Here is a 25,607-nt window from a genome sequence, read left to right on the forward strand (position 1 = left end):
TAGAGCCAATGACTCACAGACTCTCTTCTGACCCTCCAGTGCTCACTAGAGCGCCAGGCTGTGCAGGGGGCAGGAGCAGTTCAGTCTCCCAACTGCTCGCTGAGAGGGTCATCCAGCTGCCAGTCCAAGCAACCAGGTGGATCCCGATTGTAAAGTCTGAGTCAATCCAGAACCTGAACAAAAAACAGGCTTTAGCCTGTCAGCTGAAAACAGGTCACAGGAGCGCAGAACAAACTACACTCCTGTGATCCCTAGGAGAAGCATAGCCAAAATAGCTTTGGATATACTTCTCCTTTAGGGGATTTTGCACATTCCTACAGCAGCCACCGCAGGCTGCAGATATGCTCCCACTGGAGAAAATTACACTTTAAAAAAAGGCTTCCAACCTCTAATCTGTTGTGTTTTAAAAGGCTGGGACATTATTCACAAGGACTGTCAGGGTTTTATTCAAATAGGAAATAGCCAGGTCAACAGCCAAAAAGCCCATTCCCTGTAGAATTCTTCCTCCATGGGGTACTGGTGAGCAAACAATTTAGGTGACAAAAACACCTTCTCTAGATGAGCCTAATCAACATACATCACTGCAAGTGAGGGGACACTGGAAAGCACAAGACTTACTGAGCATGTAGGGGTTATGCCTGGACTGGATTCCTGCCTTTTCCTAGCAAGTGTTCACTCACCTGAAGGTGCCAGCATAAACCATGTAGTAATTAAAGTGTTACTAAACCCACAACAGTACAATCAGTCTGTATATACACAGTATAGCATGCTTGTTATACTCACTGCGGAACCTAAGGGGTTAATCCTCTGCATTGTGTAAAAAGGTTGTTTGGTCCTGTCCTTTCTGATCCTCCCCTTCTTCCACTGTCCCCAATCCATCTCCTGATAGAACAGAGCATTAGGGGCAAGCTGCACATGCTCAGACTGGTGTGTATTGCTAGAGTTTTTTTTTTTTTCTTGGGAAGAGTGCATGTAATCAGCACAGGGCCAATCAGCACTATCCAGACAGAGGGTCAAGGCCCCTGCATCGGACAGAGGAGAATTAAAACTCCTACAAGCTTTACCAGAAACTGATAGATATACTGCTTATGAGAAAAGGTATTTAGCAGTTTATAATTACTAAAACTATTGCATTTCCATGTTCCGTGGGAAACCAGATAAAGTGAATGCAGGGTCATGGGCTTAGTAACAATAATTTCTGTATCCTGGGATATAGGTTTAAGAAATTGCCCATCTAAGAATTCTCCTTATTACTCATGGGGCCACTATAAAATTTTAACAACTGGGAATTGCAAATCCTGGCCCTATTTATTCCTCAACCAATATAGGTGCAGGTATAAAAAAAAAAAACAAAAAAAAAAAAAAAACACTGAATAAAAAAAAGCCTAATAACAGACTGTTATTTGTTATTTTTAATTTTAATTTAAATTTAATTTTTTAAAGAGAAAATAGAACTCATCATAAAAAACATTTCATCAGTGGAGGTGGAAGAAACATGCTCACCATCACCATATGCAGGGACCCTCTTCTTAGTATTTTAGTCGGTGACTCCAGAAGATATTAAAATCGTCCTCAGATCTCTGAGCCTCGTCCTCATCACTTGATCCCTGCATTGCACAGTTGGTGAAGGACTCCTCAGATGTCCTGGCGCCTTTTATTGCAGACATTGTTGACATGTCTTTTGCTACCGGTGTCATTCCATGCATTCTGAAGCAGGCGGTGGTTATACCCCTGCTAAAGAAAGCTAATGTGGAGCGCACTGTGTAGAGCAATAATCGCCTGATCTCCACCCTGCCGTTTTTGGCAAAAATAATGGAGCGAGCTGCGTTATGGCAACTTCAACCTCACCTGGAGTCTAATAAAATTTTTGATGACTTCCAGTCAGGATTTCGTCCTGGGAGAGGTTCGGAAACTGTCCTGGTAAAAGTCCAGGATGACCTACTCTGGGCCTTGGGTGAGAATGAAGCTTCGGTATTGGTACTTCTTAGTCTGTCAGCAGCTTTTGATACCATCGACCATTCTATACTTGTGGATAGGTTGAAGATGGTGGCGGGAATGGATGGTATAGCCCTGGAATGGGTAGCCTCGTTCCTGTGAGACAGGGTGCAGAGGGTAAAGTTGGGATCATTTAATTCCTCCGATAGTCCCCTGTCTTGCGGGGTCCCACATCGATCGCGTTTATCTCCGGATCCTTTTTAATATCTATATGAGGCCGCTGCTGTACATCATTCGCCGTCACAATCTCTCGTTCCATGTTTATGCTGACGACACCCAAATCTGCTTCAAATTATCAAAGAAAAGGGGGGGATCAGGTCATGCTGGTCTCCTGCCTGGAGGAAATCCAATCCTGGATGGAAGCCAATTATCTAAAGCTAAATGGCACCAAAACTGAATGCATCATCTTCAGTAACCAGGTGTATTCCAACCTGTTTCCGTCCTGGCCGGAATCTTTTAAACCTTTTCCAATTCTGGCCACTCAGGTTAAGGACTTGGGCATCTTCTTTGACTCTAGATGGACCCTGTGCCCTCAGGTAAATGAGGTGGTGAGTGCATGCCACTTCTACCTGAGGTCAACTTTTTGCTATATCGCAGACTCTGACAAGATCACCATGGTCAATGCCCTGTATCTGGGTTTGCCTGCTTGTACCATCTACAAGCTCCAGTTGATTCAGAATGCCGCAGCAAGGTTACTGACAGGTGTTGGTCGTCGTGACCACATCACTCCATCTCTTAGAACCCTGCATTGGCTGCCAGGATGCCTTGACCATAGGGCATTGCATGGACATGGCCCAGAGTATCTGAAGGAAAAATTTGTCAAGTATGTGCCTACCCGATCCTGGAGATCGTCGAACTTGGCCATACTGAAGACTTCAAAATTTAAAAAGAAAACATGCGAACGGAGGGAGAACGAATGAAGTACAAGGAGCTGAATTTTGTAACTCCTTGCCTCTGAAACTGAGACTTGAGAATGACTTTTTGAAATTCCGAAAAATTGAAAACCATACTTTGTACAAGCTTTTGGAGTCACCTCATTTTAACTGGGGTGTGATGGACAGACTCCCTGGCTTTTATTTTGTAAGTTGCCATGCTGGTTTGCTGGTTCTCTTAGGTCTTTTAATGTTAATGTCCTTTTGTTTTGCGCATCGAGGCCTTCGTGTTAGACTGTGTAGGTTAAGCATTTTAATAAATGAATAAATTTTCTTTTATAAACATTTTTCAGCTATGGCTTCGTGATTGTATTTAATTGTATAGCAAGGCAAAATAATAATAAAAAACAAAAACCGTGCAGTACAACTTTGCAATAAATTTTTTTTGTGTCATTCTTTTTAACCACTTCCCGCCCGCCCACCCATATGACGTCCTGGGCTTTGGGCGGGTATATCTGAATGATGCCTGTAGTTACAGACATCATTCAGATATTGCCGGTTTCAGCCGGTGAATCTCTACACCATAGGAATGATCATAGCGGCCGTTCCGCCGCTTGATCGTTCCTATGGGAGGCAAGAGGGGAGTCCCCCCCTCCCCCTGCCCTCCGGTGCTTGTTCCGACTCACGGTTACGATCGGTGAGGCGGAGAGCGGATCCGCCGACACCGAATGTAGATCATAGAGATTTCCGGCGGACCAGATGGTCGCCGGAGTCTCTATGATCGTCGGAGGCCGGGCGCGATGTTATGACGTCACACCCGGCCTCTCCATTCAAAAAGAACGGCGCCGCTTCGGCTGGGAAGCGGTTATCGTTTTATTTTTATTTTTTATTTCAGGCTTCCCAGCCTAGTGGTGAGATATGGGGTCTTATTGACCCCATATCTCACTATTAAGAGCACCTGACATGTCATATTCCTATTACATGGGATGTTTACATTCCTTGTAATAGGAATAAAGTGATCAAATTTTTTTTTTTTCAAAAAAGTGTCAAAATAAAAAAATAAAATATAACAATAAAAAAAAATAAAAAAAAATGTTTTAAAGCGCCGCTGTCCCCGTGTGCTCGCACGCAGAAGCGAACGCATACGTAAGTCCTGCCCACATATGAAAACGGTGTTCAAACCATACATGCGAGGTATCACCGCGAACGTTGGAGCGAGAGCAATCATTTTGTCCCTAGACCTCCTCTGTAACTCAAAACATGTAACCAGTAAAAAAATTTCAAGCGTCGCCTATGGGGATTTTTAAGTACCGAACATTGGCGCCATTCCACGAGCGTGTGCAATTTTGAAGCGTGACATGTTAGGTATCTATTTACTCGGCGTAACTTTCTTTCACAAAATGCAAAAACATTGGGCTAACTTTACTGTTTTGTTTTTTTTTTTTTTTTTAAACACAAAACTGTTTTTTTCCCAAAAAAAAAACGCGTTCGCAAAATTCCTGCGCAAATACTGTGTGAGATAAAAAGTTGCAACAACCGCCATTGTATTCTCTAGGGTCTTTGCTAAAAAAAAAAAAAAAACATATATAATGTTTGGAGGTTCTATGTAATTTTCTAGCAAAAAAATGATGATTTTTACATGTAAGAGAGAAATGTCAGAATTGGCCCGGTAGGGAAGTGGTTAAAGATCCTGTAATTACAGAAAAGGCCTGTTGATCTGCCAGAGACGTGCTCAGCTCTTGAAGGAGAAGTATAGCCAAAGCTTTTTTTTTTTTTTTTTTTTTTTTTTTAGAGTTCTATGGATCACAGGAGTGCGGTTCGTTCTGCACTCCCGTGACCCGTGTTCAGCCAAAAGCAGGCTAAAGTCAGCCAGTCCAGGCTATGGACTGATCCTGACTTTACAGTCGGGATCCACCTAGATGCCTAAACTGGCAACTTGCTCTGCCTCTCAGCATGCCACTGAGAGGCTGAGCCAGCCCCTCCCACCCTCTCCACAGACCAGTGCTCCAGTGAGTGCCGGAGGGGCAGAGCAGGGAACCAGTGACCAACAGTCACCTCTCTCTGCTCAGAGCGGAGGAGGAGAACTGAGCAATCAGCTGTGTTTGATCCCTGAGTTCTCGTGGTAGAGCTGATGGGGAAAGGCTGCAACTGGATTGGTGCTGCAGCAATCCAGATGTGTATGATTTTTTTTTTTCGGCATTTCCAAACTTCTATTTTAACCACTACCCGCCCGGCCCATAGAAGATGACGGCCAGCAGGATAACATGTCACAACGCGCCCGCGCGCATCGCGGCAATCGGTGGAGCGGTGTGTCAGCCCAACACACCGCTCTACCGATCTTGGTAAAGAGCCTCCGGCTCATGATCAGCCATCAGCCTTATCACGTGATCAGCCATGTCCAATCACGGCTGATCACGATGTCAATAGGAAGAGCCGTTGATAGGCTTTTCCTCACTCGCGTCTGACAGACGCGAGTAGAGGAGAGCCGATCGCCGGCTCTCCTGACAGGGGGGGTCTGCGCTGATTGTTTATCAGCGCAGCCCCCCTCAGATCACCACACTGGACCACCAGGGTATGTATCCCATGGCCATCCACATGTGCCCAATCTGTGCCAACAAATGGGCACTGATTAGCACCATTATGTTCAGTTTTTTTCCAAAATTTTCGGTCTTTTTTTATTTGTTGCGCGAAAAATAAAAACCGCAGAGGTGATCAAATACCACCAAAATAAAGCCCCAAATACACAAATGGCAGTGATTCTGAAGGTGGCATACAGTTCATGGACTTAAATAGTTGTTAGCCTGCTCATTTTCATATTTTTTGTTTTTTTTTTTTTGTTTTATTTAGTTCATTAAATCCTGTTGTGGCTTAACACACAGCATTTTTGTGGCCCGAGAGAAGTCAGTCCTGTCCAGTGTCTTTTGCTGTACTATACCACACTCACAGATCTCTACAGCACAAAGGCTAAAACTTCTCAAACCAAAACAAAAAAAATATATAATGCAGCTTACCTATCCCTAGATGTGATTGCAGCAGTAGTTTTCATTTAGGCTTTTATTTTCATCTGGTAATTTTGACAGTAACACTTCCTGTCTTAGTGTGGCTATACTCGCTCCTACACCGTCAATGAAGGAGCAACGTAGCCAACCTTGGATCTGACAAAATCAACTTTTTTTTGCCACTTAATCAAAAATAAAACAGATAACATACTTTTAAAAGGTATAATTAACAGATCAAAGGAGAGTAAAAAGGGAAAAGTTAATTGTTTGGGTTTACATAAACATTAAGCTACCAAAACAGAAATTACTGTAATTATGAAAGGAGAAATAAACATAACACACAGTACTCACCTTACCTTATGCTGTAGAATTGGGGCTAGCAAAGGTCTAAAGCTGAGCCAATGGAAAATTGAAAACAATTTATATGGCACATCATTTTAATTTACAGTTTGTAGGAGAAAGACCCCTTTTCAGAAAAGAATGAGCTATGCAACCCAAGCATCTAGAAAGCAGCAGATGAGCACACCCTAAGGTGTAGAAAAAGTATACGAAACAACCCCTGCATTACATATCGTCAACAATATTCAAGCTGTAAAAGCTAAACCATATTCCTTTCCTTTGTATCAATCAGTCACACAGAGGAGGAACAAAACAAAAGAATTTCAGTGTGTTAATTGAAATGAAAGCTTTCTGAGCCAGAATTAGTAGAATGATTTTGACAGTGAAGGACTGGAGTGAAGATGCTTTAACAAATAAAACATAACGAAAACTGTTAAGCTTTATTTTTGGTTCAAGAGGTCAAATTTTTTGTTGTGTTGGGGAAGAAAATGGCTAAGAGAAAGTTCTACAAACTTACTGATTTTTTGTTTTCCTTTTTTTCTTTTACTGTAGCTTTATTCAGTAGGGAATGGCATGTTGCCTACAGGACAGAGATGAGCACAAACAAGTCACAACACCAACTACACAAAGCAAAATAAATGAAAAAAAAAAAAAAAAATTAAATAAAAGCAAAAACACAATGTGGTCTCTCACAATGTTTTACGGAGCAGAATGTAACATACAGTAATGAAAAAAAACTTCATGTTTGATTGATTTTCAAAAATTACAGAGGATGCTATTACACAATTACAATCAATTCTACTATTTCTGGAAATGCTCTTTTTTCATGTCAATAAACAAACCAAATTCAGATGGTTTACCTTGAAATAGACCAATTTAACCTACAACCATAGTCTGAGTAATGTAAATAATTGTACTCTCAAAATTGTGGCATTATGTTCCAGCAACATCCCATAAGAATTATAACAGGTGGAAAAAATACCCAAATTGCAACATAAAGAGCCCTGCCAACAGAAATGTTACCACGTAGCTGTATTCCAGAGAGTGTCTACAATAAAGTGGTGCAATTCTTTTCAAGGAAGCAAATTAAACTGTCAACAAAGTAAGTTAAACTTTTATTGGTGCTGCCTAAAAATGTAGAAAGATAGGTATAACGTTCAGGCTGAAATTGCAAAGAAAAAAACCCTTAAATATTTGAACACCTCAACCTCACCCTTAATTTGCAGCCCACTATCATGTATTATGGATGTAGTTTTACAGTAATCCAGGGTTTTGTGGGAATTTCTTTTCACTAATGCCCTAACATGTCTTATTACATGAGAGAGGCAGTTGTGGTCCTAGGACACAGGAGATCTGACATAAGGCTGTGGTTTGAAATACTTATGCAAAAAAAGAGTTTGGGAGACGGGCACTGTTAATTGTGCTATAAATGCATTGTTTAAAGAGTGCAATAATCAAAACTGAAATTTACACACAATGACCCATCCTTTATTCATCTGAGGTTTCAAACAAAGTGCATGTTAAAGCAATTGTAAACCCCTGAAATGAAGCATGAACAAAGCATATCCTGCTATAGTGTATTTTCCTTGATCCAAAGCACCTAGTGTGATTTCGGTCTGCTCTGTCATTCCTTTTCAATCTGCACGAGTCACTTTTGAGAGTCTATGCCCACACACAGCAGGGGATTAATAGCATAAATTATGCACCTTTCCCTATCAGACTGTGCAAAGTGTCCTTTCCCTCCACTCAGATCACACTCTGTTCTCTGCTCTATGCTATGCAGTTTGTAACATATGATCCTTGATCCCTGCGCCTCTGGAACCTCAGAAATGCAGTGTAAAATGTGTGCTTTAGAAGGCTGCAGATAAACAAGTACTACTAGGAGGATTTGTTTCATCTCAGTATATCATCTGAGGCTAGTCACCTCACTGGGTATATTTACAGGTTTATAACCTGTAAGCAGCATATTTTAACCTAAAAAAAAAAAAAAAAAAAAAAGGTTTCCTGCCAGCACTTATTTCTCCTGAAGCACCAATCAGCTTTGACACTCAAACACATTTTATATAATCATGCTTCCCCCCATTCCCCCAAGTTTAATGTAAAAATCACTGCTAGTGTCCTTTATTAAATGGAGAAGCACTGCGCATATACACAGTCTAACATCAAACTTATTCAAGAATTCTAAGGACTTGTGTTGATCGGCAAAGAACACGTTACAATGCATAAAGCTTGCATTTGAGCCCCTTCACAGCTGCTTCTGACCTGCATTTGACCTGCTAAGCTACAATAAATTGCTGCTACACTCTCAATGGCCTGTGTTCAGTTTTTAATGTTCTTGAACATAAGAAAAATGTCAGTACATAAATAGGCACTACCAACACCACAGCTGACACTGTTAGGGCTATTTAGCAGATTAAAGCAGCAGTCGCCAACAAGTGCTCCTTGAACCACTGATTGTCCTAAAGGAAATTGTGGTGGTCCCCAAGGGTTCTGCTGCAAATCAACAATGTGACAAATGTAAACCACCTAATGTTGTTTCCAGTGTGGTTCCAAATGCGTGCTGCTAGCCAATACCCGGAGCATTGTGTGTATAAGGCTTGAAAAATTAATCTTGGTGGTCTGCGGGATTCAACATTGTGAGTTTTGTGGTTAATGAGGTCCAAAAAGTTAGCGACCACTGGTATAAAGCATCTAGAGTGAACACACCAACTGGGATGCCCAAAAACAGATTTCTTAATAGTCTACAGGGAATGATAAGATTGTGTTATGTTTTCAGTGGCTTACAATCAAGTCAAAACACATGCTACATTTTGTAATGTTACAGCCATATTCCAAAATAGATTAAATTCATTATTTTCCTCAAAATTCTAAAAACAATATCCCATAATGACAATGTAAAAGAAGTTTGTTTGAAATCTTTGCAAATTTATTAAAAAAAATAAAAATAAGTACATAAGTATTCCTAAGTACATAAGTATTCACAGCCTTTGTTCAATACTTTGTTGAAGTACCTTTGGCACCAATTACAGCCTCAAGTCTTTTTGAGTATGATGCTACAAGCTTTCGACAAACCTATATTTGGGTAGTTTCTCCCATTCTTCTTTGCAGGACCTCTCAATCTCCAGAGATGTTCAGTCAGGTTCAAGTCTGGGCTTTGGCTGGGCCAATCAAGGACATTCACACAGCTGTCCCATAGCCACTCCTTTGTTATCTTGGCTGTGTGCTTAGGGTCGGTTTCCCGTTGGAAGATGAACATTCGGCCCAGCCTGTGGTTCAGAGCGCTCTGAAGCAGGTTTTCATCAAAGATGTCTCTGTCAATTGCTGCATTCATCTTTCCCTCAATCCTGACTAGCCTCCCAGTTACTGCCGCTAAAAAAACATCTCCACAGCATGATGCTGCCACCACCATGCTTCAATGTAGGGATGGTATTGGCAAGGTAATGAGCGGTGCCTGGTTTCCTCCAGACATGACGCTTACCAATTTAAGCAAAAAAGAGTTCAATCTTTGTTTCATCAGACAAGAGAATTTTGTTTCTCATGGTCAGAGTCCTTCAGGTGCCTTTTGGCAAACTCAAGGCAGGCTGTCATGTGCCTTTTACTGAGGAGTGGCTTCCGTCTGGCCACTACCATACAGGCCTGATTGGTGGAGTGCTGCAGAGATGGTGGTTTTTCTGAAAGGTTCTCCTTTCTGCACAGAGAAACGCTGGAGCTCTGTCAGAGTGACCATCGGGTTCTTGGTCACCTCCCTGACTAAGGCCAGTCTCCCCCAAATGGCTTAGTTTGGACAGTCGGCCCGCTCTAGGAAAAGTCCTAGTAGTTCCAAACATCTTCCATCTACAGAAGATGGAAGCCACTGTGCTCATTGAGACCCCCAATACTGCAATACAATCCTGTCACTGAGGTTTACAGTCAATTCCTTGGACTTCATGGCTTAGTTTGTGCTCTGACATGTACGGTTAAATGTGGGACCTTATATTGACAAGTGTGCGTCTTTCCAAATCATGTCCAATCAACTGAATTTACCACAGGTGGACTCAACTCAAGTTGTAGAAACATGTGAAGGATGATCACTGAAAAGCGGATGCACCTGAGCTAAATTTTTGAGTTTCATGGAAAAGGTAGTGAATACTTATGTACGTGTGATTTTTTATTTTTAATAAACTTGCAAATATTTCAAACTTCTTTCACTTTGTCATTATGGGGTATTGTAGAATTTTGATTCCATTTCAGAATAAGGCTATAACAAAACAAAACGTGGAAAAAGTGGAGCGCTGTGAATACTTTCCGGATGCACTGTATACCTGTCTCCACTATATTATAATCAAACAGATAACATTGTCTGATTGAAATCAGTTTTCATTGTCAATGTTAATCCAATACCGTAAGGAAATAATAAACTATATTAGACCATGCTACTGAAAGTAGACAACACATTTTAAAGTGTAAATTTACTGTCACAAATTTTATTTTATGTGACCGCTAAAGTCTTTATATCTGACAATTTGTTTTCTACATTCCTGAAGATGCACAAGGAAGAGACCATTTATAACTGATGCCAAATTTACAAACAATTTGAATTTTAAGACAAAACTTTTTTTGCATGAGAAAAAGATAAGGAAGCATACTTGTGCCAATTTTCATAAAATTAGTAGGTTTTGAATGCGGAGATAAGCAAGGAACAAAAAGAAGAAATATAATTTTTAATGCCTAATACTAGAACAAATTTCTATAACCTAAAAAAAAAATAAAAAATTATAATCACTACTAATTAATTTTAACAGGTTTTTACTGGCTGCACTCAGTGTCGGGTCAAATTAATGGAGTATAAATTACAGGAAGGATGGCATTATAGCATAGACAATTCATGTAAAATTCATCACAAAAGAACCAGTATATATTCCCATGTTGTCTCTTCGGAAGTGTGATTTTCTGTATGGTCAGCAAAACTAAAGCTTCAGCTAACTCTTGGAAACAGGATCATATATCAGTGAAATGTGGACAGGCAAACCACACTGCTTTTAAACACAGGCAGTTCTACACTAGGATTTAAAGGTCAAGTTCAGTATTAAGAAAAGAATACTTGCATGTTTTGCAGGTAATAAATGTGAATTATTTTTGTTACACATAAGCCTGCAAAGTATTGCACCCACAATCAGTAGATTGCGGGTGCAATGTCAGGTTCCTGCAGACATTTTCTAAAGCTCTCTGCACATACCTCTGGGCTTTCAGTTACTGAGCTGCAGGAAGCAACAAGTCGGGGAAAGGAAGTCGGCGGACACAGCCCCACTGTTCTCTATGGGGCTGTCAGATGGAAACAGATCGTGTGTCCGTTTTCACCCGGCCAGCGGGTCTATGGATGGTCCGATCAAATCCACCTGAAAAACAGCTAGGTGGACCTGATCGGACAGTGTGTGTGAAACCAGTCTTATTAGGGTCCTTTCACACGGGCAATCCAATCAGGTCCGCCTGTCAATTTTTCAGGTGGACCTGATCAGACCTTGCAGCCTCCTTTATGGAGTGTCGAATGTCAGCGGACACGTCTGCCACCACCTGCCACCATCTGATCCGATCCTGCCCGCAAAATCCAGGCGGATGGTGGTCCTATCTTCCATCTGCCTGGCGGATCAGATGAAAACAGACAAGTGGTCGGTTTCCACCCGATTTCCCCATAAAGGAGAGAGGGACTGTGTCCGCTCTGCACAGCAGAGCGGACAAGACCTGTCATCTGCCTGCTCAGCGGGAATCAGCGGTGCGATCCCCCGCTGAGCAAGCGGAATCTGCTAGACTGAGGCGTCTGTGTAAAAGGGGCATTAGGAGTAGATCTAAAAGAAAGGAGTTAATAAATTTAAGAAGGGGGGGAGTGAACTTGCACAAACTGCTTAAAAATCAAGGCTGTTTATATGTGGCCTATGGATGGCAAGCAGTCGATAAACGATAAAGAAAACATTGTGGCTGGAGTCAGGCTCTGCATTCTGAGTTATATCTCCTGTGTACATAAAGCATACGGTGGCTTTTTTTTTTCAGGGGATATAAAAAAATAAAGACCCTGACAGAGGCTGCGATCTTCCTCTGCTTTAACAGAAACAAGATGCATGCATTTGGCAGAGGTTGGGTTTGCTGATTATATGTGCACAACTGTGTGCTTTACATAAATTACATGATTAAAAAAAAAAAAAAAAAAAAAAGATAATTTTCCTTAAAATACACAAGCATTGCCAATTTGCTTAAAGTGATACTAAAGGATCGTTTTTTTTTTGTTTAATGTTTTTTTTTTAAACAAACATGTCATACTTACTGCCACTGTGCAGTTCGTTTTGCACAGAGTGGCCCTGAACATCCATTTCTGGGGTCCCTCAGCGGCTCTTGCAGCTCCTCCCGCATTAGATAACCCCCTAGGAGAAAAGCTCTCCCAAGGGGGTTACCTTGCAGGCGTGCTCCTGCGTCCAGCATTCAGCATCCATAGAGGCCGAATGCAGGACTAGGCCCCGTCCCAGTCATTGGATTTGATTGACAGCAGCGGATGCCAATGGCTGCGCTGCTATCAATCTATCCAAGCAAGAGCCGGGAACCCGTGGAGAGAGGGACGGCGGGGACGCCCCGATGGAAATTCGGGGCTCAGGTAAGTAAAACAGGGGGCTAGGGGGGTGTTTTTTCACCTTAATGCAAAGGTGAAAAAACACGAGCCTTTACAACCCCTTTAACACTTTATAATGAATAAAGCAGAAATACCATTACTGCCATTTCTGACCTTCTGAATTTGCTAGTTGCCAGGGTTTTGCTTACCTTACCCGAGTCCCTAACCAGATGCAAGCATGCAGCAAGGGCAAAATAAACTCCTTACCTGCATACTTAGTCTGGTTCAGTGAATAAGGCTTCTTTTATTATTTGTTTACACATTGGCCACAAATATCCCTGACACACATTGTAACACCCGTTACAAAATAGGGAGACAACAGGAAGTGAGAGGAAACATACCCATAGGAAGGGAAATTCACTCCTGTAAGGGTTATCTTGGGAAAAAGAGGTCTCCTTTGTAACTTTTTCACCAATCTTTGTTTCCACAACAACCCAAAATTTTCAAAATCCAGTTGTCACAGGGACAGAAAGTTAGGTGAAATCTTCTGAACAGGGGCACAGACAGCAAAATAAATAATTGAGATGTTAACCCTTCTCTATCCAAAAAAACTTAAGTTTTATGTGGCTGGAGTTACACTTAAAAAAATGTAACTTTTCTTAATCTTAAAGAGAAGGTCCAGCCAAAAAAGAAAAAATGTAAAAGTCAGCAGCTACAAATACTGTAGCTGCTGACTTTTAATATTAGGGCACTTTCCTGTCCAGGGAGCCTGCGATTTCGGCACCCTAGCCGATCTTCGGATGGACTCCCGGGTGCTGCCGCCGCCATTCCTGGTATGGGAAACTAGCAGTGAAGCCTGTCAGCTTCACTGCTGGTTCCCTACTGCTCATGCTCAAAGCGTGCTGCGCTTTCTAATAGGCCTGGCAGTGGGGGAAGGAGGAGCGGGCCGAACTTCCGGGAGATGGGGCCATGGCCCGTCTCCCAGGAAGTGGGGAGAGGGACCCGTCAAACGGGCCCCTGTTCCCCCCTGAAAGGTGCCAAATGTGACACGGGGGGGGGGGGGGGGGGAGTAAGCATATTAGCGGAAGTTCCACTTTTGGGTGGAACTCCGCTTTAACAAAACTACAGAACCTATGTTTCTAACCTGGGGACTGCCTGTACCTGGAATTCCTCTTTAAACATGACAGATAAACATTTAACATGATAAACTAAAGTATTTACACAAGGAAACCACTTAAGTGAAAAATGTGCTTGATTAGCGCAAAAAAGGCATATAACAGCACTGTGGGACTGAATGAATGTAATGATCAATGCTTTTTCAAACTTCAGTCAAAACTGTTTTAGGGCCAATTTACTTGAGTGTTCAGCCAAGTACAGTGTGAAGAGCCATTCATTTTTTTTCTACTAGTGTTGAGCTACATGAAACAGCCTCTATAAGTGAATACCTTTCTATCACCTGAAATACCTGACTGATCCTGCCCTCCCCTCTGTAAACTGACCATGGTTTATAATGGCTGCTGAACCCTGACACCATGGTCAGTTACGTGCCTCCGTCATCCGATGTCTCACCTTTGTCTTCACTCCCCCTTCCCTCCCTGTCAGCCAATGACAGTGCCCTCCCCTCTCACTGCTAAAATGACTGTGTCATGTACATAGAATCCCCTCTGTTAGAAAATGTTATGCTGCAATGTACGTTGTTTGTAAAAAAAATAAAAAAATAAAAAATGCAGATCTGTACCTTATATCATAGCGCCGCTCGGTGCTCACTTGACTACCCACTACTCTGCTCCTCTTGTCCCGACTGACGTCAGCGGGGGATTCTCAACCCCTCCCACTGAAGCTGTCAGATCTGGAGAGGGAGCAGCGAGCAGTCAAGTGAGTGGCAAGCAGCGCTATGAAATAAGGCACAAATCAGCATATTTTTTACAAAGAACATACACTGGAGCATAGAATGTTTTCTAACAGAGGAGATTGCATGTACACTACAAAAGTGGCTTTGCAACCACTTTAACTTTAAAAGTCATTGTTAGGCTTTTCAATTTTGCTAAGAAACTGCAGGTTGCATGTAAAACTGTTCAGAGCTTTGCACAGTTCTAAATAACCTTACCAAAAATGATCTGTAAAATCAGGCATGATTGCCATCTTTTCTAAATTTAGACATTCGATGTAAAAAAAAATAAACAAAAACCTAATTTACAGAAAACCTAAGCAATTATCATGTAGATCAATGTGGAAAACAAAGAAACGTCGCCATGATGATTGCGGGTCTAATGCTTGTGAACAGACAGTGCAGTCTAGGTATCAGTTTCGCATTACGCCAAGGATAAATGAAGGACAAGTGCAAATACATCCAACCCGATTCTGAAAACTATTGTTTCAGTTACTGGCATGAATTGTACACATATGGAAATTAAATACATTGCCAGATTTGTAAAGTTATATGAACACAGTACATTTTAGTATTAAGTCCATGTTCCGTCCATGCTTGTGCTTTACAAGAATTTTATAAAGTGAACAGCAGTACAAGCAAATCTGCTTTGTGAGTCAAAACATAATAGGATGCTACAACTAAGATGAGTTTCATCCACACAAAACAAAGGTCCCTTTCCTGAGATGCAGCAAGCATTCTACCAACGTTTAAAGTAGTATTATCACTTGTCCCACGAAGTATCCTATCCACTATAGTAAGACATCACTTAACACAGAGCTCAGAATTTCTGAGCAGTATTAGGCACAATTTGTCAAGACAAACAAAAAAGAAAATAGTAATAGTTTTAGCCGTTGGACATTCTCCAGCACTGGATGGAGTCCTGCTGTGATCTTTAAAGGCTAACTTCACCTTTTTGGAACACGTTACACCCATATTTAGGATGTAACATGCTCCAGCAGTCCCCCTCCATGGCAGCAGACAGGCGTTGCTATCCCTGCACCCGCTGCCGCAGCAGAAGGTATGTAGTTCTCCATGAATTGCAAGGGTGCTGATGAACGTGCTCACAGTTCTTTCATAAACCCTGCAGCTTTCATATTGCCAACCTGCACAAAGGTTCAAACAAAAAGCTGTAGGGCTTGTCATGGGCCATCATGGATGCTTTATAGGCTCCTGCTGGAAAAAAAAACACTCTTTTGCAAGAATATGTACATTTATTTATTTTTCCCCAAAAGATGAACTCATCCTTTAACTTTGATAGGTTACCTGTAAAAATAAGAATTGGAATATACTTTATGTAATATTGTTAAATGGTCACGTCACACTATTAAACAACTGCAAAAATGACCAATAAAACCACATGATTACACCTAAAACAGCTTTACCATTAAGGACTATAGCAAATGGCACCCAAAGATTATTTTAAAGAAAAAAACAATTCAGGCTGCTGAAATTTTAATTTATTCAAAAGGAAAGCTCCACTGAATGATTCTCAGCGGAGTAGGGGTGCAGCAAGAGGGACATGAAACATGCACACATTATTGCATCAACCCACCAGTTTCAAGACCAGGAGCAAGCACTTCTCTACCCACCTATCTGATGGAGTCAGCTGTTGGTTTGGGTTAACATACTTGCCTCAGTTTGTTTCCGCAAAATCCATTGGGTAGGCTTGCCTTTAAAACTGGATATACTGTTTAGGGGAGAGGGACACACTGACCAGGACATCATTACAACAGCTTTAGGATAAACTAAACTACTTTACTGCTTCTATTGAACCAGAGCTTACGGTTATCTAAGAGTTTAAACATCCATACAGTAGAAGCAGTAAAGTAGTATACCCAAAATTTATTGTAATAGTATTGTTGTAGCAAAAACCAGAATATATTGAGTTAAGAGCAAGACTTCTATATGAATTTTGCTAAAACTAGGTTTATGCTGGCCACACCATCAGTTGACCTCATCAGAGATGGATACAGAACAAGGATGAGCTATATTAGGTTGATGTCACTAGCATCCCACTCTTTTGGTGCATGTGGGGGCGGGGAATTTTACGGTTGCAGCTCAACAAGCTGGTGGCTGTTTTTGACAGGTACCTCTCGCCGCGGCGAGGTATGTCAAACGTTCTTGCCCCCCCCCCCTTCCTCACCGCCAGGGCAGAAAGCACAGCAGGGAATCGGTGGTGAAGCTGCAAGGCTTCACTGCCAGTTTCCCTTACAGGCTATGGCAGCGGCAGCACCCGAGAGCTGATGGAAACATTGGCTGGGGTGACAACATCTCTCTATTCCAAGACAGGTAAGTGTTCTAATATTAAAAGTCAATAGCTACAGTATATGTAGCTTATGACTAAATTTTTTTCCGTGGGGGGGTTGGAGTACTGCTTTAATAGAAAAGTGCTTGTTTCAGGTCTTTAAACTGGAAAGTTGATGCAACATGTAAAATATATATTTATGTCCCACTTGCTGCACCCCTACTCTGCTGGACATCATTCAGTGGGGCTTCCGCCAAAGAGTTTATGGTTATTCTGGGGTTTAAAAATTGAATCAACTGTAACATAAGAGAAAACGTCAGGGTGTTCAAACTTCAGTGAAGGAACACTACAGATAAAATATTCACACAAAGAAAAGTGGGTTAGAGTCAGTAAAGCTTCTTGTAAAATAAAGCAGCTATATACAGTTCAGCATACCTGATACAGACAATGGCACACACTACGCAGCTGAGTAGGGAATTCATGGGTGGAGCTTATAATGGCATGAAAGAACTTCTCCGTCATCTGCAGTAGACACCTCTGGTTTTCTTCAAGGCTTTCAACTCCATCCAACCTTCAAAGACATAATTAAAATCCCAAGATAGAAACACAGCCATGTTATATCAGTTGAAAGGGCAAAAACAATATTTGAAAGTATTTTCAAAAGTAATGCTATGAAAAAATGGAAATATAAAAGTTTAGTATGAAAGTAGTAAGCAGCGAGTCTCAGATAGGTAAATGTATAGGGTGATATTTAATGTTAAAAGCTTAATGACAAATACCTGCAAATATTTTTTTTAATGAACATTCAGTTGCCAGTTTCCTTACAAGTACAAATGGGCTTCAAATGTTACAGTAAATGCAATATTCTAATGTTTCCACCCTGTACGCCAAGTAATATACGGTGTTGAACCTGTCAAACTGGTAATGAGAAATGTCAAAGCATTTGATGCGGATAAAATTAAATAGAGGCAAACCTTGAAGAGTCCACTTCAAAACTGACATGTTGCCATTCAGGAGATGTTATGATCAGTCTCAATAGTGGTTCCAAAAGTTTCTGAAGATACGTGGCCCCATATACCTGAAAGCAATATAGAAAACCATTGGAACAAGATCAGTTTCAAAAATTGGTTAAAAACCAAAATGCCTGTATCTGAAATTTGACAGGAGCAGATATTGCCAACTCAGAGAAGTAGCCTAATAGCCATAGAATTCGAATATGGCCTTTGAGAGATTGTAAAATAAGCAGCCTTTGCAAGTTAAATACCACACTAAAGTGTTCTACTGGTAATTATTCATTAGGCTTCACATTTTTACATGTGTTTAAAGCACCTATAGAAGATTTTTTATTATTAACAAATATGGCAAATTTAACTAAATAGCTACAGTGCCTGACAAACACCAGCAAAATCATTTTTTTTAAGTTTAGGATGTGTTTTGGAGTGGAGAGGAGCTACGGCATTTTACAAGTTTTTACTGCTATCTGCATGCCCATTGAAGAAATTTCCCTTCACTTCTGATGGCAGCTTTAAAATAAATACCATAAAAGTGTATAAAATACAAATCAAACATACAATTGCATTCAATACAAGGATTGCACACAGTTTTTACTGGAAATACAAACCTTAAAACAGAATGTCATGATTTTACTAGCTAAGCTGTTTCCTCTGAAAAGTGTCTGCATGGAGTCCGCTAGCTCAACTTCCTTAGAAAACATGTTCCACAGAAGCTGATACAGTAAATGTCGGGAATCAAAGAGCGTCACAAGGACTCGTGCCAGCTCATCCTAAGCAGAAAAATAAAATCTAGGTCATATTTAGGAATATTTATAGATAAATACAAGTGTAATGTCATCACTAAAACACCCTTTGGTTGCTCCATTACAGTTGAAAAACAATATAACTGACCCACTGTGAGCAAGGAACCACGTTGGCTAAAGCCATGGCAATAGGCAATTCTCCTTGGTCTCCCATCATGGTGACTAATTCCACCAGCCTTTCAAAGCGATCGGCTAGAACTGTCTCAGCTAATGTGTCAAACTCCGTTCCCTGTTGCAGAATTTTTGTAAGGACTTCCATAAATGTAGCTCTTGTCTGTAGGTCCTTATGGTAGCCAAGACCTAGGATCAAAGCATGCACCGATCAAAATGTGCATCTAAAATGTTACCTTTATGTTAAAGGATAAACAGCCAGTCATAGCGACTCACCTATTGAGTGCATAAGGCCACTATCCACATTGGCGTTCAGAAGATTAGACATAGCTAATACTGTACAGTGCCTTAAGGAAGCTAAGCGCCGAGACATTCCTCTCTTCCTGCCACCCGTCTGTGTGCCATCATCTTCAACCTCACTGCAATCATTCAGCAGGTTCATGAACAGTGTGAAATACCTAAACAAAATAAATTAAGATGTGTAAGACAAGTATATAACAAACCCTTAAGACCAGGTTGATTTAGGCCTCTTACCAGTTCAATATCTGTGTTTAATACTTAAATACTTAAACTTACTTTAATACTTAAATACTTTCACTTTACTTTACTTTAAAGTTCACTTTAAAAAAAAAATAAATAAATGCACTTTTTTTGCAGGTAAAAAAATAAAAATGTGCATTTACCATTTTTTTCTAAGCCTAGAAAGCATTGAACTAGCGATAAGAAGATCGCTAGTGCCAGAGAGATCTCCAGCAGATCTTTCTGTGTATCTGTGTGCCTGTACATCCCGTACAGGCACACAGATACACTGGCAGAAAGTATCAATGAACTGCCGCGGTGCTCCACATCGCCGTGGTAGTTAATTGAGAACTACAAGCAGCCAGCCGCAAAGGATGTCGGGACCTGCAGTTAACTCACACAGAGAGCTGTGTGAATGAATGTCGCAGCCATGTGGGTGGAGCTCGCACAACCACACCGATTTAAAAAACGGACAGCTAGTACGAGGAACTTCTCACTGTACTGCTGTCATGGGGGGGGTGAAATCGGGCAGAGATCACCCCCCGACCCCACTTTGTCGTATTAAGTCTCTGGGATTTAGTCAAGTATTCTAGTAAATTAATCTTGCCTCACCTTCTGCCAACAGGTGTTTTACATAACCCTATGTTCCTCCTGGTATCAGAAAACCCTTCAGCTTTTGCCGGTCCACTAAAGATACCAAGCACATACACAATTTTTTTTCCTTAGACTGTGCTAATTCCTTTATATATTTACAGGAGCACTGGAAACTTCCCCATTGGGAAAACTTCAGATTTCCCACTTTGCACATACACTCCTTAAAACATCATGATCAGCCTTGACATCTCAACCCCCTCTGAAAGTAGATGTAAAAACTCTCCACATTTGAGCAGTCTGATCTTTCTTGTATACGGCCCAGCTCTCTACAATGCATGGCTCTATATCACATTATATGCTTAATTTGGAATGCAATATAAGTGAATCATTTGATATCTCCACCTGTAACAAAATCTGGTCAGCTGCAGCCACATGCTCCACTAATAATCTGTGCATGCACAGAATTTAGGCTTGGCTCACACCTGTGCCGTATGCTTTTGATCTGTTTCTGCAGTGCATTTTGCACACGCGTTTTGATGGGGTTTTTTTATGCATTTTTTAGGTCAATTTGTTGTTGGGTGGATTAAAAAATGCAAATCGCTGCAAAAACACACTATGTGCTTTTCAACAGCTTCTCCATTGAAGTCTATTGAACCAAAAACGCACCGTTTTGCATTTATAAAAGTCCCTGACCCTTTTCAAAAAGAAGCGGCTGAAAAAAAAACCCCCAAAAAAACAAACAAAAAAAAAAAAAAAACAGATGTTAACATATCCCACAGGAAACCATGTTAAATTGACTGTAGTGCATTTCTGCAAAAAGCATTAAAAAATTGCTTAGGTGTAAACTGAGCATTATAGACAATTTTTAGTTGTTTGAATATTGAATGTTTTTTCACTTTTGATTATTGCGATTTCACTTGAGAAGCGTTTATCATATTTTTTATGACTTGGGTGGTTGCTTTGTGTCATGCACCAATATTACACGCAAATTAGATTTTTCTTAAGAGGCCAGCGCAACATTATTTTTGACAACTGACATTTTAATTTTTTACAACATAGACAAGATAACAGGAAATGTCAAATATACATGTCGGTAGAAACCGAAACGTTCACAAATACTAGCTAGATGGGACAAAAATGGGATTATCTGAAAAAATAGAACAGTATTATAAATCCCACGAGGTGGAAGAGTACCTTAATAAAAACTTTTTTAGTAAGATATTATTGACGTTTCATGTGTAAATGCCTTTTCTCCCTGTATCTATTTAAAATGTCAACATTTTGTACAAATGAACACAACAATTATGAATAAATATACTTTAGCAAGTATAATCTGCTCAACAATGCCTTTTGATGCCTTTGCAGTTGCAACAACAAAATACTGTATATATTGGCGTATAACACTCACTTTTTCGCCTGCAATTTGGGCTGCCTAAGGGGGTGGGACGAGCGCCATCAGTTTACATACAGCGAGAATCTCCTGTTTACTCAGCAGCCTCTGTAATAGGAAGTCCTGTCTCCTGGGCCGGCACTGGACCAGCGTTCTGTCTATCTTAGAAGCCGGTCCAGGAGGCGGGACTTTGTATTAAAGAGGCCGCCGAGTAAACAGGAGATTTTCCTGTATGTAATCTGATGGCGCTCGTCCCGCCCCCCTCCCTGTCCCCTCCGAGGCAGCAGTAATCTAAGGTGAGGCTGCAGTTGGGCATTGACCAGGCTGCATTCATGGCAATAGTGAGGCTGCATATGGGCATTGATGGGCAATTGTGAAGCTGTAGATGGGCATTGATCAAGCTGCATTGATGGGCAATGGTGAGGCTACATTAATGGGCACTGACCCTTATTTTGCTTCAAAGTTCTTTATTTAAAATCAGATTTTTTTTCCCTGAAACTTCCCTCCTAAATTGAAGGTGCGTGTTATATGCCGATAAATACAGTAAATAAAAGTCTGTGCTAAAGAAATGTGCGCAATCCCCTTGCTACAATCAATCCCTTATTTCTTTGTAAACCTGGCTGAGCTAAGGAAGAAGTTGCTTTCATGAACCACTAGAGGGAGCACTGAGCAAGATATACGTTGGACTCTAACCTCTTCAGCCCTGGAAGGATTAACCTGCGATAAGGCACTGAGTTAACCAACAATTGTGCAGACATGCGATGCTCCCAAATAAAATTGATGTCCTTTTTATCCCCTACAAATAGAGCTTTCTTTTGGTGGTATTTGATCACCTCTGCGTTTTTTATTTTTTGCTCTATAAACAAAAAAAAACACCACTATTTTTTTTACTTTATGCTAGAAAACATACCCAATAAAAAAAAATTTAAAAATCAAATCTATTCATCAGTTTGGGCCAATATGTATTCTGCTACATATTTTTGGTAAAAAAAAATTCCCAATAAGCGTATATTGATTGGTTTGCACAAAAGTTACAGCATCTACAAACTACAGGATATAGTTATGGAGTTTTTATTTATTTCTACTAGTAATGGCAGCGATCAGCGATTTTAAGTGGGATTGCTACACTGCAGCGGACAAATCGCACGCCAAGTGACACTTTTTTGGGGACCAGCGACACCAATACAGCGATCAATGCTAAAAAAAAAAAAAAAAAAATGCACCGGCACGTACCAGTGGCACTGGCAGGGAAGGGGTTATAATCAGGGGCGCTTTGACTTGAGGAAAACAGAGAGCCGTGTTTCTTAGCAGAAACACAAGATCTCCATCTTCCCCTCTCACAGACCACCATTCTGCGTCTCCGGAGAACAATCTGCTAGATCCGCTGATTGGCTCCCGCTGTGTCCAATCACAGTGGGAGCGGGTCACTGGTGGCACGCGCACCAGACCCAGTTCCCGAAAGTACAGGTAGTATATCTGAGTATATTTGCACAGGGCGGTCCTAAAGGGGTTAAAGTGATTTTTAAAAAGGTACATTTTTCTCAGTTTAAACATTTAATATGTTTTCTATTTTCTATTGTGAATAAAATATGGGTTTGAGATCGCAAGTCATTGCATTCTGTTTTTATGTAGATTTTATACCGCATCCCAAACGTTTTGGAATTGAGGCTGTAGATGTGGCTTGAATGGGTACATTACTTTTGTTCAAATGTTAGGACCATGGCACAAGGAGCATGTTTATACACTGTTGTCCCCACTATGCTTCTCTAATCCTTTGAGAGAAACATATTTAAAATGATTGTAAACACTATTTTTTTTTTAAATAACAGATTTATACTTACCTGCTTTGGGCAATAGAATTGCACAGAGAGCCCGGATCCTCTTCTAGGTAAAAAACGTTTAGGCTTTAGAACCACTTTAAGGGCTCATTCACACTTGCTTTGATTTTAACACAGTAGTACCCCCAAATCAGTAGTACCCCTGTTCAGCAGATCACCAGCTCATTAGTACTTCTGATCCTCCACTCAATGGTAACCTTCGTCATTGCTGATCCCCCGCTCAGTAACCTTCAGCACTGCCGATCCCCACTCAGTAGTAACCCCCCAGCTCGACTGATCCCCCACTCAGTAGTAACCCCCCAGCTCGGCTGATCCCCCACTCAGTAGTAACCCCCCAGCTGGACTGATCCTCCCCTCCCCCTCAGTAACGTTCCAGCTCGACTGACCCCCCCTCCCCACTTAGTAGTAACCCTTAAGCTGGGCTGATCTCCCCCCCCCCACACTTAGTAGTAACCCTTAAGCTGGGCTGATCCCCCCCCCCCCCACTTGGTAGTAACCCTACAAGCTCAGCCGATTTGCCTCCCCCTCCCCCCACTCAGAAGGAACCCTCCAGCAATACTGATCCATACTCCGTAGTAAACCCCCAGCTCGGCCGATCCCCCACTCAGTAGTAACCCCCCACTCAGCAGTATCCCCCCACCAGCTCGGCTGATCTCCTACTAAGTAATAGCCCTCTAGCTCGGTCGAACCCCCACTCAGTAATAGCCCTCTAGCTCGGCCGATACCCCACTCAGTAATAGCCCTCTAGCTTGGCCAATCCCCCACTCAGTAGTAGCCCTCTAGCTTGGCCAATTCCCCCCTCAGTAGTAACTCACCAGCTCTGCCGATCCCCCACTCAGTAGAAACCCCCCACCAGCTCGGTCGATCCCCCACTCAGCAGTATCCCCCTACCAGCTCGGCTGGTCCCCCACTCAGTAGTAACCCCCACCAGCTCAGCCGCTCCCCCACTCAGTAGTAACCCCCCACCCAGTAGTAATCCCCCCAGCTTGGCCGATCCCCCACTCAGTAGTAGCCCCCAGCTCAGCCGATCCCCCACTCAGTAACAGCCCTCTAGCTCGGCCGATCCCCCACTCAGTAACAGCCCTCTAGCTCGGCCGATCGCCCACTCAGTAACAGCCCTCTAGCTCGGCCGATCCCCCACTCAGTAATAGCCCTTTAGCTCGGCTGATCCCCCACTCAGGTGTAGCCCTCTAGCTCGGCCGATTCCCCACTCAGTAACAGCCCTCTAGCTCGGCCGATCCCCCACTCAGTAACAGCCCTCTAGCTCGGCCGATCCCCCACTCAGTAACAGCCCTCTAGCTCGGCCGATCCCCCACTCAGTAATAGCCCTCTAGCTTGGCCGATCCCCCACTCAGTAGTAGCCCTCTAGCTTGGCCAATTCCCCCCTCAGTAGTAACTCACCAGCTCTGCCGATCCCCCACTCAGTAGAAACCCCCCACCAGCTCGGTCGATCCCCCACTCAGCAGTATCCCCCTACCAGCTCGGCTGGTCCCCCACTCAGTAGTAACCCCCACCAGCTCAGCCGCTCCCCCACTCAGTAGTAACCCCCCACCCAGTAGTAATCCCCCCAGCTTGGCCGATCCCCCACTCAGTAGTAGCCCCCAGCTCAGCCGATCCCCCACTCAGTAGTAGCCCTCTAGCTCGGCCGATCCCCCACTCAGTAACAGCCCTCTAGCTCGGCCGATCCCCCACTCAGTAACAGCCCTCTAGCTCGGCCGATCCCCCACTCAGTAACAGCCCTCTAGCTCGGCCGATCCCCCACTCAGTAACAGCCCTCTAGCTCGGCCGATCCCCCACTCAGTAATAGCCCTTTAGCTCGGCTGATCCCCCACTCAGGTGTAGCCCTCTAGCTCGGCCGCTTCCCCACTCAGTAACAGCCCTCTAGCTCGGCCGATCCCCCACTCAGTAACAGCCCTCTAGCTCGGCCGATCCCCCACTCAGTAACAGCCCTCTAGCTCGGCCGATCCCCCACTCAGTAATAGCCCTTTAGCTCGGCTGATCCCCCACTCAGTAGTAGCCCTCTAGCTCGGCCGATCCCCCACTCAGTAACAGCCCTCTAGCTCGGCCGATCCCCCACTCAGTAATAGCCCTTTAGCTCGGCTGATCCCCCACTCAGGTGTAGCCCTCTAGCTCGGCCGATTCCCCACTCAGTAGTAACCCCCCACCAGCTGGGCCGATACCCACTCAGTAGTATCCCCCCACCAGCTCGGCCGATCCCCCACTTAGTAGTAACCCCCATCAGCTCGGCCGATCCACCACTCAGTAGTAAGCCCCCACCAGCTCGGCCGATCCACCACTCAGTAGTAACCCCCCAAGCTCGGCCGATCCCCCACTCAGTAGTAACCCCCCCAGCTCGGCCGATCCCCCACTCAGTAGTAGCCCCCC

General features: G+C 42.6%; 1 protein-coding gene across 2 annotated transcripts in view; it reads right to left on the reverse strand.

Moving 5' to 3' along the window:
* Positions 1 to 25,607, reverse strand: part of NF1 (neurofibromin 1) — a 496,399-nt gene that overhangs the window by 203,318 nt on the left and 267,474 nt on the right. The window contains exons 25-30 of one of the 2 annotated variants that reach the window (XM_073615001.1): positions 19,158 to 19,339; positions 18,859 to 19,070; positions 18,576 to 18,737; positions 17,929 to 18,032; positions 17,390 to 17,525; positions 6,723 to 6,785 (exon numbers count right to left, since the gene is read on the reverse strand). In XM_073615001.1, coding sequence (XP_073471102.1) covers positions 6,723 to 6,785; positions 17,390 to 17,525; positions 17,929 to 18,032; positions 18,576 to 18,737; positions 18,859 to 19,070; positions 19,158 to 19,339 — 859 coding nt within the window. The remainder of the gene's footprint in view (positions 1 to 6,722; positions 6,786 to 17,389; positions 17,526 to 17,928; positions 18,033 to 18,575; positions 18,738 to 18,858; positions 19,071 to 19,157; positions 19,340 to 25,607) is intronic. The other variant, XM_073615002.1, reaches the window with a different exon arrangement.

Source organism: Aquarana catesbeiana, linkage group LG02, assembly GCF_042186555.1.
Source record: "Aquarana catesbeiana isolate 2022-GZ linkage group LG02, ASM4218655v1, whole genome shotgun sequence".
NCBI classification, from domain to species: Eukaryota; Metazoa; Chordata; class Amphibia; order Anura; family Ranidae; genus Aquarana; species Aquarana catesbeiana.